This window comes from Epargyreus clarus, unplaced genomic scaffold, assembly GCF_041222505.1.
Source record: "Epargyreus clarus isolate Ecla_fem2 unplaced genomic scaffold, WU_Ecla_fem_2.2 ptg000031l, whole genome shotgun sequence".
NCBI classification, from domain to species: Eukaryota; Metazoa; Arthropoda; class Insecta; order Lepidoptera; family Hesperiidae; genus Epargyreus; species Epargyreus clarus.
Genome location: NW_027332236.1, coordinates 2065374 through 2082786, shown reverse-complemented (window position 1 = coordinate 2082786; position 17413 = coordinate 2065374). Strand labels below are relative to the sequence as shown.

At 35.5% G+C, this 17413-nt stretch overlaps 1 protein-coding gene across 2 annotated transcripts; it reads left to right on the top strand.

Annotated features, from left to right (window-relative positions):
* The first annotated feature begins 277 nt into the window (after positions 1-277).
* On the top strand, positions 278-17319 carry Gat (sodium- and chloride-dependent GABA transporter). Of its 2 annotated transcripts, none has more exons than XM_073089937.1 (12): positions 278-309; positions 9676-9912; positions 10438-10709; positions 11667-11768; positions 12092-12266; positions 13560-13750; positions 14256-14436; positions 14828-14952; positions 15230-15474; positions 15883-16086; positions 16493-16660; positions 17097-17319. In XM_073089937.1, exons 2-12 carry the CDS (start codon positions 9845-9847, stop codon positions 17187-17189), a joined length of 1824 nt encoding a protein of 607 aa, XP_072946038.1. In that variant the 5' UTR covers positions 278-309; positions 9676-9844; the 3' UTR covers positions 17190-17319. The 2 variants fall into 2 exon arrangements, with proteins under 2 accessions (XP_072946038.1, XP_072946037.1); XM_073089936.1 differs by lacking the exon at positions 278-309 and adding an exon at positions 3671-3908.
* Positions 17320-17413: the final 94 nt, after the last annotated feature.

Here is a 17413-nt window from a genome sequence, read left to right as displayed (position 1 = left end):
TCGTTTGCAACTATAAACATCTCCAAAAAGTCGTTTTAAAAGGTATTATTAGGAAATAAAAACATCCCGGAAATTCTGTATTATTTAGAAAGAAATAATGAAATATTTATTCGCATATTAACTACACGAAAAGGGAATAATTACACTCAAATCAAATCGTGAATTAATCGTAAGGGTCTCAGGATGAAGGAACCTTGGCGCATGCGCGTTGACCATTCCCCAGCATTCCCCCAAAATGATCCTTTGTCTCCTCTCAGATCTCACCCTTAGCCGTCGCGTTCGTTGCTGCTAGAAATTTGGGCGGGAAATGTGAGTTACACTTTTTTTGTTGTTACGTTAAGATAGATTAACACTGCGTTTTTATTTCGACTTAGAGCTCTCACGCACTGCTTCTTGCTGCACTATGTTTGGTTTTTTATTTGTTTTGGTGGCAAACATGTTTGTATTTACGTTTAAGTGGGTTGTTTTTGGTTGAGTAGTCTCTAGGATTATCCCGTGGACAGATAAAAGGAAAAAATATTGTGTTTTAGACAGAAAAAAATACGCAATTTACCTTCATTTTGGCTCTATGTGATAAAGTATTCATTAAAGTTTAAAGATAAATTCTGTAAAGTTCTAAAGATATTTCAGAGCTTTAGATCTTTTTTCGTTTCCCTTGTTAAGTTAAACTTGTAAATTAAAGTAAACTTATAAACTCACCGATTATTAATTCATATGCAATAATGCGTTATTACAGTTATTTTAAATAATAATAGGTACGTTCTTAATTATTACATAAACTTAATATGAACATAACACAAGTTGTCATTCAAATTAAAATTTAAACCTCAAATAACATTACAAAAAATCTGCTAAAGTGTTCAAATTGGATCTGACATTTCCAGAATTAAATTTCAGGCTCGTTGCAATCGCAATCTTATTATGGTATCTTAAATTAGAATTTTCTTATTTAATTTTTGCTACTAGGTGTAATGTTTTTATGATTGGTTTGCATTATGTTGACCACGCTGTCCCAGGGGAATTTGGAAAAATGTAAGGGTCTAAGGCAATTTATAAATTACTAGTTTATGCCCGCGGCTTCGCCCGCGTTTAAAAGAAAATAATATAACATACTAAAATACATAAAACTGTAAATTCGAAGCTTCAACTTTGCTAAAGATCATTAAATGCATCATCCATGCAAATACTTGATCAAATGTATAGTTTACGATTCAACACTCACTAATATTCATTAAAATAATCGATGTTTTGGATCCAAAAGATCGATTCTCCGATTAATCGATCTTAGATCGCCATCCCTAGTTCCCGTGGGGTTTCCGGGATAAAAACTATCCTATGTCTTTTCTCGGGTCTCAAACTATCTTTGTACAAAATTTCATTAAAATCGGTTCAGTGGTTTAAGCGTGAAGAAGAGACAACCAGACAGACAGACAGACAGACAGACAGACAGAGTTACTTTCGGATTTATAATATTAGTCAGGATTAAAAAAAAAACAAAGAAGATATTACTTACAAAGGTTACGCTTGACTACTTAGCATAATTGAAACACATTACATTATTTGTAACATGAAAGCTGAGATGATAAGTGATATTTTTATAGAGAACTTTAAAATAGGTAGACGGACAACCTACAACAGGGGATTTTTAGAAATAAACGTGTAGTTTTGCAGAAAATATTGATCCCGTTTTGAGATTTGCTCCAGAGGTCGATAGAGTTTCAGAAAATTATATCAGAATCATTAAAACTCTGATTTCCTCCCCTATGGTGCTCAAAACAGTGAAAGCCTTGCTTAAACTCGGATTTTTCAATTTAATTTCAAGATTAGAATCTGATGCACGCAACTCAGGTTTTTCATAGTAAATATATTGTCTCTTGCTATAACGGACAAGGAAAACATCGTGAGGAAGCCAACATGCCTGGGAGTTCTCCAAAAACTTCTCAAAAATAGTGTGACACTTCGCCGTCCGATATATATATATATATATATAAAGTAATAGCCTGCAGTATAAAAATCGCAAAGGCTCTAAGTTCATTTATTTACCAACCTATATCGAAATTTTAGTATGATGACGTATGCATGATACGAAAATGGACGGCATTATTGAACTTTGTGGCGCGGCAGAATTAATTGTAAACCAGTGATAGCCTAGTGGTTAAGAAACGCGGCCTCTCGATCGAGGGGTCCGAGGTTCAAATCCCAGGCACGCACCTCTGATTTTCAAATTTATATGCGTATTAGAAATTAATTATCACTTGCTTAAACGGTGAAGTAAAACATCGTGAGGAAACCTGCGTACCTGAGAGATTTATAAAAAAAAATATATATATATATATATATATATAGTGCGGTGGACTATGGCCTAATCCTTCTCATTCTGAGAGGAGACCCGTGCCCAGCAGTGGGACAGTAATGGGTTGATGATGAGAATTAATTGGCTTCCTTTAAAATGATCTATTGCACCGAGGAGGCTGTAATTAATGGCATAATCTTAGACAAGCCATGACTTAGAAGCTTTTCTAGAAGGATTCTGTGCAAATTAATAGAGAGGATACTGTGAAGATTTTCTTACAAATCTTTAACCTTGCTTCATACTGACAACACCTTGAATCTTTCCACATAATTACTTATATTTCAGAAAAACTTGTTTTTTATTGGCATGGTACTTTTCCTCCTCATGTCCTTTTAATAGTAGTTGAGTGCCTTTATTTGTATTCCTAATCTAATAGAAGGCTCTATCCAGGTATAAAACTGAGGTCTATATTATTTTATTACGAGTAACGTCTTTTATCGAAATTGACTTGCGTATTATGGTTACTGATTATATTATTGGTTTCAAACAGTTTGTAAATGCCAGCTAACTTACATATGAGGCGACCACCTTGTCTTCCGGAGTGACAACGCATCTATAACCGACCTGAGATAGAGCTTCAGGTAGACCTATTTAAAATTGGTCGCAGATGTCTATAGGCGGTTTGAAGGTGGTAGAACCCTTTGTGGTTCGACTCCGGCGGCACCACCGCCACACCGATTTCTACCTAATAACAGCAGTGTTAGGCACTGCTGTGTTCCAGTTTGAAGGGTGTGGTAAGGGAGACAGACTTTTCCGAGGCGTTCCAGCTTAGTCCTCAGGGGTAGCGGCGCATCTGTGGCCGACCTCAGGTAGGAGTATCTAATACTATCGGGGGTTGATTACAGGTGTCCATGGGCGGCAGTAGCCACTTACCATCAGGTGGACTGCATGCTCGTCTGCTACTCCAATATTAAAAAAAAAGTCGGCTGTGGGCACTTACAAGCCCATTTGCTATTCTAGTCCTATACAAAACCTTAAACTCAGTTCAAAAATTAAAATGTTCGACTACAGGGATACATCTCGAACTCTACAAGTTAGATCGATATTCCTTCCACGCGGGTAGTCAGTACTTTGACGGGATTTTCCTTTACAAAATACATCTCTAACAAACAAGATACAGCACCAATCTGTAACATATCCCTGCGTACCATACAGATCAACTAGATCATCAAGTGCTAAAAGGTACGCGGTATCAAGGGGGACACACCGAATGATTGAACTAATGAAACAGGCGCAATGTCAGCCGACAATACGCAGGACCCCAACGGCTTCCGGAGGGTCCAAATTGTGGAATAGCTACGCTCATAAATTCTTTCAACGGTTGACAGTTGCGTTGTTCACATGTATACCATCCTGTAGTGGATACCATGTTACATATGAACACGACATTCGTATCGAAGCATGTGGCAGGAGAACACGCGCCTGTCAGCTCCGCCATTTTGTTTTTGACGTTTGACGTTTCGTTGTAGTTCGGATACGCGCACTATTGTTTGGTTGTGTGTGCAATGTGGTTGTATTTGTTTTGCAGTGGTGTGATGCTGGTATTGTTTTTCTAGTAAGTGTTTTATGTTGTTTGTGGTATTTTCGTGTATTTAACGAAGGTTTTTCGTACGAGCGTCGGTGTGAAATTCTGTGCACGATTTCTATAAAATTTAAGTAGTTTATACAGATATTTTTTATTTCAATGTAGGCTATATAAATCCCCGTAAAATTTTGTATTTTTGCGTCAAAGTATTATCAAAATCGGTTCAGCCGTTTTAGTTAAAACAGCAGACGTATAACTTGTCAAAAATGCACAATTAAATGGGTATGTCAACGTTACCGTCAAGCCCTTACTGTCCCGCTGCTGGGCACGGATTTCAGAATGAGTGGGATTTAGGGTAGTCACGAAACTGGCCAAGTGCGGCTTGTTAGACTTCACACACCCTTGAGAACGTTTTGTCCTAGAACTCTCAGGCGTGCGGGATCCTCATTATGTTTTCTTATACCGTTTACGCAAGAGATAATTAATTCAGGTATGTCCTGGTGAATAATTGAGCTTATAACATTGAATGGAAGTAAGTTGGACAGTAAAATTATAGGCTTAAAAAGCTTTCGCAGTACCCCCTTACTACTCCGTAAACCATAGATATTTTTAGGAGAAAAAAAATCTACATAATTGTATCTTCCTGTAAATTTACCTCCATTTGCGTGAAAGCGCTATCAAAATCGGTTTACGCATGCCTTAGATAATCTGAAAGTAAAGTGGTAAATATTTAAATAACTATTTTTTATAAATAAATTAAATTAATGTGCATATGAAATGGCAGATTGATATTTTGAAGAAGTATCTACTTTTCTATTTTTAGTGTTACGACGTTATTAAGTTATTTTTTTGCCTGCTAAATATCGACGTTTGACAATTAGGTACTTCATTGTCAAATTCCATTATTTGGTAGGTAAAGATAGGTTTGGTAAGTATCAGATAGGTTAATTATTAATAATTTCGACTAGTTATCATTCATTTATCACTATCTCCAACTTATTAACACGGGGAGCTTAGGTTATAACATACGCTACAATGCTACTTAGATTTAGTAGATAACGTCTCACGTCTCTACGTGAGTTGATCGGGAATTCATCTCCTTAGTAAAAATTGAAATTGAAGACCTCGGAAAAAGTTAAACTATTCCCTTTTGATAAAATAGCATTGATCGTTAGTAGTTAAAACTTGGACACTCAGTTGAAGGGTCCGAGGTTGAAACCCCAGGCTTCTCTGATTTATCAAAGTTATGTGCGTATTAGAAATAAATATCACTTGATTTATCGCTGAAAGAAGAGATCTTTGAAAAATAAGTTTTCAAAATGATAGTTTGACTAGGTAGGACTGCGTTCCCTTTCCTGGGATTTAAGTCGGAGTTAAATTATTTAATTTGTTTCATAAGTTCATAATAAATTCTCTGAATAATATTTGAAGGTTTCGAATTTAACTTAAATTTCTATTTTTAAAATTGTTCTAAATAGTTTCAAAGATCTGTTTGAGGTTTTGGAAGCACTGACTGTTTTAATATTTTTCATCATGAATTGGAATTTATCAAACTTATAAAGAACATTCCTTTATACCAGTTTTCTCAACCTTTATTCTACGTCTGCATAATAATGCAAAATAATTTACGCTTTAGTGACTACGAACTCAAAAATATTTGACTACAAAATGAAAGCGCTGCAAACTTTTAAGCTATGTAAAAGTTTTCTCAAACGTAACATTTTTGATAACAGTTCAGTTATCTCTGCCTTTTTTACTTTTTTGAAGTTATACTTATGTTGACGCGTTTAGGAAAACAAATTAGTACGTATTTTTAGTGTGGGACGGAATTAAGCGCCGATGTAACACATATTTTTTAGCGTCGGATGAAATACGAGTAGCTCGCGTCGCTGTAACACATAAATTATTTGTACAATTTAGTTTTGGTTTTTGGTCCTTGCTCAGTTATAATTTGTATGTCTATGAATATTTTAATTACGCTACAGAAATATTACTTCCTATATACAAACTTAAGTACAGTCATGATGAATAAACGAGTCTGAGTTTGTTTAGTAAATAAAAAAAATAAAAAAATGTTTTTATTGATTAAGTACAATTATATACAAAACAAGGCGCAAGGGCCCCTGTACTGGGTTGGTAGCCCGTATTACTGGGTGCCCCGCTCATCACCAGGACAAAAATTTAATAAGTAAATGAATATTAATAAAGTGAAAAGATAATATATTTTTTGCAAAATATTTTATTTATATTAAAACTAAATGTTTTGCGTGACCGGTCTCAAAGCAGAATTCTTTATATAACAACGGGATGTACAATAGTATATAATATAATATTTTTATATAACAGCAGGTTTCTCACTTTACCTTCATGCATATATTTGGAAATAAATGCTTTTATGTTTTATGTTTTTAAAGGGTTCACTTTGAGGTTAATCTTGGATAGGACGAGAGATAATATTTTATGAAATGACCCTCTATCTGCGAGTTTCATGACACGATTGCAGCATCTACCTTTAGTTACTTAGGTATCTGTTTAACGGAGAATATTTTGTATAGGATATTTTGTAAAACAACGTTCTAACGTTTACGAGTATTTACAATGGTCTGACGTTTATTTTCTTGCACAATATTTTTAGATATTTAATTAAACTCTAACATTAACTGACCAACAGATAGAGCTTTTAAGCTTGTAATTTTGAACAGGCGTTTCCTAAGTAACGTAATCATCATCATCATTAACCCATTACTGTCCCACTGCTGGGAATGGGTCTCCTCTCAGAATGAGAAAGCTTTTGAAAAATATTTTTTTTTAAGATTTTCCGATATTAGGTTTACCTCACGATATTTTCTTCTACCGTTAAAGTAAGTGATAATTAATTTCTAATACGCACTTAACTTTGAAAGATCAGAAGAACTGGCCTGGGATTTGAACCTGGGACCCCTCGATTGAGAGGGCGTGTCAACCACATTGTCACTAAAAGATTGCAAATTTCTTGGACAATTTATAATATCCTCACATCATAATAATATGTGACAAATGTTGTTTGAGGTATTCCGGTGGCTTAAAAGTTCTCACCCTATAACTGACTCATACAAACATTAGAGTAGCTTGCTGTCATCCATTTTATTATACCTAGAAGAGTCCAATTTGCCTGTCAAATAGTTCAATTACAGGCAGTTATTCTATTTACTACTAACACGAAGCATAAACCAATCATATGTGTCATCAATCATGTCTCGTCATATATATCTCTTACCTGAGTGATATCATCAAATCGTATATGTTATATATCATTCAAAGGGAAAATATGGAACCCTATTACTAAGTCTCCACTATAAGGCTCTATCTCTGAAACCATAATAGAAAGAAAGTAGAAATGTTCACAGAATATGAATAATGATGAAAGGTATAACAACAAATGCTGGAAATAAACAACACTTGATAATAAATGGGGGTCCGTTACAGATTGTTATAGTTGAAACTGTTACAGTTGACATTTTCACAATGCATTTATTTCAACGGCTCTTAGAAGACAAAAAATAAAAAAACAATTCGAAATTAGGTAGAACGGAATCCTCTGAAATCTGTAATTAAACTCCGATAAGATTAGACTCTTAACTAAGGTTGACAACAGATGCATTGCTACCTCCGAGGACTAAGTTGGGTAGGTTGACGGATTTTAATATATTGTGTGTCGTTGGTTTAGTCTAAATTGAGGGAGTGACATAAGCCATTTTTTCGTCGGGTTTTTGGTTTTTAATAAGTCTCTAGTTACATTAATGTACTCACCTAAAGTGATAGCCTAATGGTTAAGAACCTCGGCCCCTCTCGAGGGGTCAGCGGTTGAAAGGCACGCACCTCTGATTTGCAAAATTTTTTGCATATTAGAAATTGTTTATAACATGCTCAAACGACGAAGGAAAACATCGTGAGTAAACCTGCACACCTAAGAGATTTATAAAAAAAATTGAAAGGTATGTGATGTCTACCAATACGCACTTGGCCAGCGCGGTGGACTATGGCATAATCCTTCTCATTCTGAGAGGAGACACGTACCCAGCAGTGGGACAGTAATGTGTTGATGATGATTATAATGCCTTAGCTATATTTCGTATGTCACCATTATTTCCCATTTTTAACCTTATGCAAATAAAATGTTTATTTGTTAAAACAGTCAGTAAAAATATGAATGTGAATACATTTCAGAAGGTACCTATAAAGGCTGTATACTGTAGGACTACCATGAGTTTACAAAAGTATTACTCGCTAGCGACTGCGTAAAATAAATGTATGAAAAATTGTACAGCGCCTCTGGTGGTTACTCGTAGAACTAAAATCCGTAGTGACGTAACTCGATACGTAAAAAACCTATCGAAATCAAATCGCTAGCGAATGTCATTATGATCTATTGCCATACAAATTCGGTCCCATGAGTCATTAATTTGACAGACGTTGTCAAGAAATACCGTAACGATAGTAGTTATGTTATTCACTAGCAAAATGACAATAGTTTTCTATTTACCATTTCTATAGTGGCGTTTCTATGCCAACTCATGGTAATGCTACTGTATAGATATTTCAGACACGCTCGTTCGCTATTACGTCTCTCTGTAGCTCTGAAATTGATTTTATACTGAAAATGTGAACGAACTCTACCGATATTGAGTTGTATTCGCGAGATATGCAACATGTTGATATTAAATTATGATGTTTTGTAATATTACATCTTAATTTAGTATTTTTATTTGAATTTATTGATATATGGTTATGGTATATGGTCAGCCAGTTAATATTCGAAGGTGGTAGAACACTTTGAGGTTCAAATCCGGCGGCACCACCACCACACCTATTTCTGCCTCATAACAGCAGTGTTAGGCGCTGCTGTGTTCTGGTTTGAAGGGTGTGGTAAGGGAGACATACTTTTCCGAGGCATTCCACTAGTCCTCAGCGATAGCAACTAACCCAACCTCAGGTAGCAATATTCTCTTATCTGGGGTTGATTACAGATGTCCATTGGCGCCAGTACTTACTCAGGCGGACTGCATGCTCGTTTGATACTTCAGTATTATAGAAAAAGTTCCATATTTACTTATTCAAGACTTAAGAAGAAAAACAATTCTGTCCACATATAAGCATAATCCATTGTTCGTGTAGGCATGTATGAAATAAGGCAAGACAATGGCGAACCCGGCATTATACTCGCTAAGAGGTCTGGCATGAATATACTTATCATACTACATAGAAGAAAATATTTCTTACCTTAAGGAAATACATCTTTTTATACTTAAGCATGAAAGTTATTAAAAGTTGAATAAAATCACAAAGGATTTTACCACCTTAAATGTTAGACTTCTCTTATGTAGTGATCACAAAAGCATAACTTCGTACAGGGTCGGATCCGGAGGGTTTAAATAATATCCAAATTGGACAGGATAGCAACTTTTACGTATTATTTTGATAGACTTGTTTCATTATTATTTATACTTTATTTAATTTTTACCGACATTTGCACTTAATTGATACTTACTACTCTCTCTTCTTAAATAGTTTTAATTGTATCCACTCAACTTTTGAAAAAGTGCTGGAAAAAATATCCTGTTATTCGGAAAGGAATCAGCCTCTGTTCCTTCTCTGCCCAAAAGCTTCCGAACCTCCAAATACGGCCCTTACTTCGAATAAAAAAGCTTCTGTTCGTCTTCTAGATTTCATCCCTTCATCATCTCCTACGTCATCAAAAAGACAAGAAAAACCTTATTTTACTAAAACATATTTTAATAATGTGAATATATTGTTTCAGATATAAAATAGAAGTAGAAGCAGTTTTATATCTAGTCGGTGTATTCTATCAAAATGTTGATACAGTTTCCTTGACCACTAACATAACGCAAGGAGAAACCGAGAACGAAGAAGAGAACAGATTGATAGATAAAGAAAGAACAAAAGAAAGAATAGATAAAGATAACGCAATGGACACAAAAAACGATGCACACGTTGACGACATCGAACTTACCGTTCAGGGAAGTAATAAGCCAAGGTTAGTGTTTAAAAAACTTATAAAAGCGCTTAATGTAATTCTAATACTTATTTACATAATAATAGCTAGTATAAGATTAATAAAAAGTAAAAAGAAGTTTTACTTTTGGAGTTGACACAAACGTTACAATCAAAACTACTTCGCAACAATCTGCTACCAATATGTATGACAGTATATATTTTTAGCCATGCAGTAGATATGTACCACCTTCCTTCAGATGCAAGAAATAAAAATATACACTATCATACATAAACAATAATGTTAGTATATTAGGTAGCTTTGAACTACTCGTAACTTATCCAATAATAACCTACGGCATTTACCTCTCTAATAAAGCCTTTAATTCAGACCCCAATTTCAGCTCTCATATTACGTCTTTGAAAAGTCTTTCTGAAAGAAAAACTTTTAAAATGATATATCTGATGTAACTGCTGTTAAAAATTAAGTTTTATACATACTTTTTATACTTAAAATACTTATTAAAAGATTATAAATGTTACCGATTAAATAAAAACATTTTTGCAGCGATGTGGCAACGAAATCCGACCTGCCCGAGCGGGGTTCTTGGGCTAGCAAACTCGACTTCATCCTATCCGTCATAGGTTTGGCCATAGGCCTCGGCAACGTGTGGCGTTTCCCCTACCTCTGCTACAAAAATGGCGGTGGCGCCTTCCTCATACCTTACTTCCTCACCCTCTTCCTTGCTGGTATTCCGATGTTCTTCATGGAACTCGCTATGGGACAGATGCTCACGATTGGCGGGCTTGGTGTCTTCAAGATTGCTCCGATTTTCAAAGGTATTTAAATTAATGTATTTATTTGCACTGTAATTTTATTTCTATTTCTATCAATCGTTCTTTATGTACTCATAATATAACATATTTTTAATCCTAAAAGATTTTCGCAAACTCTTTCCGATAGTTCTAGAATCGTAGTAATTCTAGGCTCTGTAGGTTCTATCATGGAGTGACTCTTTTAATTATAAAAATGTGGCTATTTAGGATTCTTACATTAACATTATTTTAACTTAAATGGCTTTTTATAAAATTGTAGACAAGAAATATTCTAAACCTAATCCACATATCCATTTTACTTTAAGTAATTTCTTACATTTTGTATAAGTATTAGTAAATATATAGACCTAAAATCAAATTAATAACAACATAGTAAAATCTACATACTTTTTAATTTTGATAAAAGTATCTCCGTACTTTAAATTTTGTAAAACCATTTCATCTCACTAAAAGGGGTTAAAAAATTACAAAGGATCAAAACAAGTGAAATCCAACCTCGCATGGTTAAAGATATTTTTGGGGACATTCAACAATAGGTTCGAGACATTCAGGACACGGAGACAGTAGACAAATGTCTCCATCACAAAAGCCGTAATTATACTGAAACGTCCGACCCTTTCAATGTACTTTCAGTTAAGGTCTTTATTTTGCGTGAACTCATTTGTTTTAATGTGGTTGACTGTCAAAAAGATGAGTTTGCACCGTATCTTAATAATCTTAGAAGATTTAAAAAAAAATACGGTTACATTACTATTTTTTGTGTGGTTGGATAAACCATAATCGGATGTATCTTTATTTATTTTCTTATTTTCTACAATAAAAGTGTACTTTCTATAATTAGATTTAGATTAGATTATATTTAAAATAGTTTGAAACTAATTGTTTTTTGTGAATCTCTCACTGTATAAAATTACTAATTCGTTAATTATTGTCAATATTTTATTAATTGTTTTTGTCCAGGTATTGGCTATGCGGCAGCCGTGATGTCTTGCTGGATGAATGTCTACTACATCGTCATCTTGGCGTGGGCTATCTTCTACTTCTTCATGTCCATGCGATCAGGTATTGTTTATTTCAATGAAAATATTTTCTTTATCTTGTCAATCCAATATTATTGTGACCTGAAAGAGCTGTACGGCGCTTTGAAGAAGCTTCTTTTTGAATGGAAGCATTATACGCACTTAGCCAGCGCGATGTACTATGGTCTAAATCCCTCCCACTCTTTCATAAAATATGTGCCCAGTAATGAGGCAGAAAAGGGTTGACGATGAATTGGCCCTACGATTAATATCGGCACGGGCTCCTATTTAAAACGAGACATGGCTTTTTAACGAAGTCTTTAAATTTAGAATAGTCCACAAATTTATTAAAAATATACTCAACAGAGGTACCCTGGCGCAGCTGCGATAACTACTGGAACACCGACACTTGCGTGAACCCTTACGACCGGAGGAACCTGTCCTGCTGGTCCTCGCCTGTCGACATGTCCACCTTCTGTACTCTCAACGGAAAGAACATCAGCAAGGCTGTGCTCTCTGACCCGGTTAAGGAATTCTGGGAGTAAGTACCTTGGAAGCAATTTCTTCTGTTTAGTGAGTTGAAAAGTGTTCTCTAAGAACCTTTCCAGTTATTGAAGCTTGGTCGTCAGTAATCGCAATCTGTCTTTGTCCAAGTCTAAATAGTTTTTCTACTGATTCAATACTAGTTCATTAATGACAATTATTTATTTGCTCAAAATTTTGCTCATCACAATTGCCAGGAGAAGACATATAGGCTATTTGAGTATACGTGTCACTTGCCACCTTTCTGCTGATGTTCCGGACTTTCTTTTTTCCTGGTTCGGGTTTCGTTATTATATGTATAAGAGGAATCCCCGGGTACATGATAGATATGAAGATTTAAAATATTAAAAATTATCTAATTAAAATATTTATTAAAAGTTAAACGGATTCTTTATTATTGTGCTTTGATCTTAATTAAATTTTAATCAGAGGGATGTTATAACATGGTCGGAGCTTTCATGCGAGCAGTGACCCAAGAAATTCCCAAAATAACCTCATCTTTATGCATGAGGCCCTTCAAGTATGGGAAAGTTTTCCATCAATCATGTTAATATTGGTTGAACAGATTAGCTACGAAGTTTTGAGAACATGTTTTTGGGTTTAAATCGATTTTGTGTAAGTTCACAATTTCTTGTATGAAATTATGTAGTTCATACTTATGTTTTCTTCACCAATCCACGTTAGATCAGTATGATGGAGTATATTTTAAACTTTTCAACTTTCCAACAAAAGTATTTCCAACTAAAACACGTTTATGTATTTTAACACTACTTAATTCGAAAACTATCTCTTAAACAAGTACCTCAACACAGATGGTAGGTACCTATATATTCCTAACCCCGACTTAAGAGTTGACCCAAATAATATTGGAGACAAGTATAATTAACAACCTTAATATCTTCCAGTTTGATTGACGAGAAATCGTTAGAATGTTTACAACTTTTTGATAGTGATGGGTTAACATGATTGATTAGAAGTTAAAGCAATAGATTGATTGCAGTGATAGTGATTGACAGTCGGTTTCAATCGACCTCACGGGGTGACCTCAAACCCCTCGATGTGAGGAGAAAGAGGAGGATTATGTCCATATCAGAAATTAGTACTCACTTTAACGGTGAAGGAAAACATGAAGTATAAAAACTGTTCTTAAAGGTGTTTGAAGTCTACCAATTCGCAATTGACCAGCGCGGTAGACTATTAAGTTCTCTCATTCTGCGAGGGAGCCGTGCCCAGCAATGAGCCTGTATTTGGTTGTTGACGAGAAGGTCTTAAACACATTAATCTTCATCAGACGCCGCGCCCTCCAAATCTCGAGTGGCATTGAACACATCGGCAACATCCGCTGGGAGCTCGCTGGAACGCTGCTTCTCGTGTGGGTTCTCTGCTACTTCTGCATCTGGAAGGGAGTCAGGTGGACTGGCAAGGTCGTGTACTTCACTGCGCTGTTTCCTTACTTCCTGTTGACTGTGCTCTTGATCAGAGGTAACTTTTGGAGTATCAATTTATTTATTCTCAGTTTATGTTTTTTGTGCAATGTATAATGTATGAGTTGATTTGAAAATAAAATGAAAATAGTAAGTGCTATGTGCTTTAGCAAAGTTGTTACTCATCAATTTAATCAATGGCTGATAGTTTTTCAAAAAGCATATAAGCAAAAAACATTAAAATTCTTTTTCAATTAAATTGTATACTAAAGTAATTTTATATCTTTATTTTGTTTTTCATTTATCGATTTTTTAAATATTTTTTCTTCTTCATTATTTTTATAGGAAGTGGATAAGTTAGTCATCTCATGTTATTGCTGAAAAGTATTAAATCCTTAATTTATTAATTTATACAAAAACATAATTTGACAGTTGCAATTATAGGTAAAAAAATATAAATATTTAAATCCTCGTGTTTATATGCCTATCCTTTATTTCTTAGTAGCTAGTTCAAATTTGCAAATAAATAAATGTGATAGTTTAAATTTATGATTTTTTCTCAGGAATTACTTTGCCCGGAGCAATGGAAGGTATCAAGTTCTACGTGATGCCAAACATGTCGAAACTGCTAGAGTCCGAAGTGTGGATAGACGCTGTAACCCAGATCTTCTTCTCGTACGGATTGGGCCTCGGAACTTTAGTAGCTCTGGGAAGTTACAACAAATTTACGAATAACGTTTACAAGTGAGTCTTATGGTGTTTATATGTCATATAACAGCAGTATTAAACGCTTCTGTGTTATGGTGTGAAGTGTGTGGTACTTATACGAGGCGAACCGACTAGTGACCTTTAGTAATAATCAACCTTAATCCATTGATTACTTAAATGAAATTTGGAAATTGCGAACAATGGTAGGGGAAAATTAGTTAAGATTGAATTGACGAGCTTTAATCCCGAATCACGGATTTCCGTAATACCTGTTATGATCACTTATCATTGAGCGGCTTATGTTCATTTGCTTCAAATGCTTTTTAAACTATTTTTGTGGTTTCATTGAAACTTTCCTTTGATACTCGTATCACTGCTAGTTCTATCAATTATGTATAATTCTTTAACTTTTTTAATTTAATTTCAGGGATGCTCTGATTGTTTGCTCAGTAAACTCTAGTACGTCAATGTTTGCTGGTTTCGTTATCTTCTCTGTGGTCGGCTTCATGGCCCACGAACAGCAAAGACCAGTTGCTGAGGTGGCCGCGTCAGGTAACCATAAGCCTAATCTCCTAATCATTATGGTTGTGTCACTCTCAAAAACTCGAGAGGTTTGGAGAAAGTGCATCTCTAGCTACTTTTATCTAACTTGACATACTCATTAATTCCAGAATTATTATATTACACGCAATTTTTGGCATTCACCCATATAATATCATTATGCACTAAGTATAATTAAAATGTCATTATTAAACAAATCGAGTCAATAAATAGATTAATACGACAGCAAGACAATAAAAATAGATGCCTAATTCACCATTTATTCCAGGTCCCGGTCTAGCCTTCTTGGCCTACCCATCAGCAGTTCTCCAGCTCCCAGGCGCTCCACTCTGGTCCTGCCTGTTCTTCTTCATGCTGCTGCTTATTGGTCTTGACAGCCAGTTTTGTACCATGGAGGGCTTCATCACCGCTGTTATTGACGAGTGGCCCAAACTCTTGAGGAGAAGGAAAGAGATCTTCATTGCCATTACTTGTATTATTTCGTATTTGGTTGGATTGTCTTGTATCTCTGAGGTAAGTATAAGCAGATATTGTATACACCATATTATATACCTGTTACATTTCTCCAAAAATTTTTAGGGATTTCTTATTAGAATGAAAAGCGTTATTTTTTTAGCCCTAAACGAGTGTGAATTCGAACCCCTCTTAAGTCTTTGAGAACTATTTTCAGAGAACTTTCAGTTATGTTATCTTTAAATGTTTATCGTATCTATTTAGACATTTCTTAATTGCTTTGTATGATTTCTAAGATGAAATATCGGAGGTCCGTGTTTAGAACTTGTGGTATCCTAGTCTTCTTATATATAAAATAATTTATGTGTATAGTATATAGCTGTGTATAGTGTGTGCTCTCAGTTCAATTATTAAAATAATGGTTAATGTGCCATGAATGATCAAATGAAATATCTTTTCCATCACCAGGGTGGTATGTACGTTTTCCAAATTCTGGACTCCTACGCGGTATCTGGCTTCTGTCTGCTGTTCCTGATCTTCTTCGAGTGCGTCTCCATATCCTGGGCGTTCGGGGTCAACCGCTTCTACGACGGCATCAAGGAGATGATTGGCTACTACCCTACCATCTGGTGGAAGTTCTGTTGGGTTGGCTTCACGCCTGCTATTTGTATAGTTAGTATTTATGAAATATTTATATAAATTATTATTTTCTGTAGCCACAAAATAAGTAGTAGGTAAATATTGCATGCAGCAATTTTTATAAGCCAAATATATCGTTACATTAAAAGTAAAAGAACAGATTAATCAAAATATATAAAATTGAATTGAATATCAGACTTCTATCGAACTAAATTTTATAACTCTATTTACTCGAATCGCCTTTAGATGATTATTATCTTTTCCAAGCAAACCTAACTTAGATTTCCCGATAATAATCCAAGTCCATGTCGGTATCATTGTATCATCTTAATTATTCGCTTCCTCCAAAGATTTGCAAGTTTCTGTAGGCCGTAAATATGTTTGGATTATATGAAATCCAACTACCAAACAAAGATTTTAACGATCTCTTATTCCTCAGAGCGTGTTCATCTTCAACCTGGTGCAGTGGAAGCCGATCAAGTACATGAACTACGAGTACCCGTGGTGGTCTCACGCGTTCGGCTGGTTCACCGCCCTCTCCTCCATGCTGTGCATCCCCGGGTACATGATCTACTTGTGGCGCGTCACCCCTGGAACCAGGATGGAGGTAGGTTCATCTTTTATTACATAGGAGTAGCTGATGACCATGCAGTTCACCTGATGGTAAGCGGCTACTGCTCATGGACATCTGTAATCAACCCCAGATAGGTTAAGATTCTTACCCGAGTTCGGCCACAGATGCGCCGCTACTCCTGAGGACTAAGCTGGAATGCCTCAGAAAAGTACGTCTCCCTTACCACATCCTTCAAACCTGAACACAGCAGCGCTTCTTAACACTGCTTTTATGGGGCAAAAATAGGTGTGGCGGTGGTGCCGCAAGAGTCGAACCACAAAGGGTTGTACCGCTATTTGATATATAAAGTATAAGCGTCGCTATAAAGAAGGTGGAATGCCTTAAAATAATACAGCCGCCGTTTACCGAACTTATAGCAGACAGAATAGTAGAATAGAAAGCAGTCTCAATAATGTCCCTTTTCATCCAGAAATTCCACACGATCGTCCGAATTCCCGAGGACGTCCCAGCGCTTCGCACGAAGATGCAGGCGGAGGAACAAGCGAAGCATACGAAGGCTTAACTGAATACTTAAAATAAGGATCTCAGGGCAGGAAGATTGAGATTCGGGTTCGGATGAGAGTTGCCATTTTTGGACCGAATTAACTAGTAACTGCCAATTAAGGTACAAATGGGTGGGTTACCGTGGGTTTTTTGATCGAGGTTTAATAATAAACTATCTTAAGTACCTGTATGGAAAAGAAGACAACACAAAGAATATAACTATTGTGTGTTGTACTTAGTGTT

Coding starts and splice junctions, on each gene's coding strand:
- Gat (XM_073089937.1), top strand. CDS start 9,845: ATGGACACAAAAAACGATGCACACGTTGACGACATCGAACTTACCGTT. Junction 11,769..12,091: donor CTTCATGTCCATGCGATCAG/GTATTGTTTATT, acceptor TATACTCAACAG/AGGTACCCTGGCGCAGCTGC. Junction 14,437..14,827: donor TTTACGAATAACGTTTACAA/GTGAGTCTTATG, acceptor ATTTAATTTCAG/GGATGCTCTGATTGTTTGCT.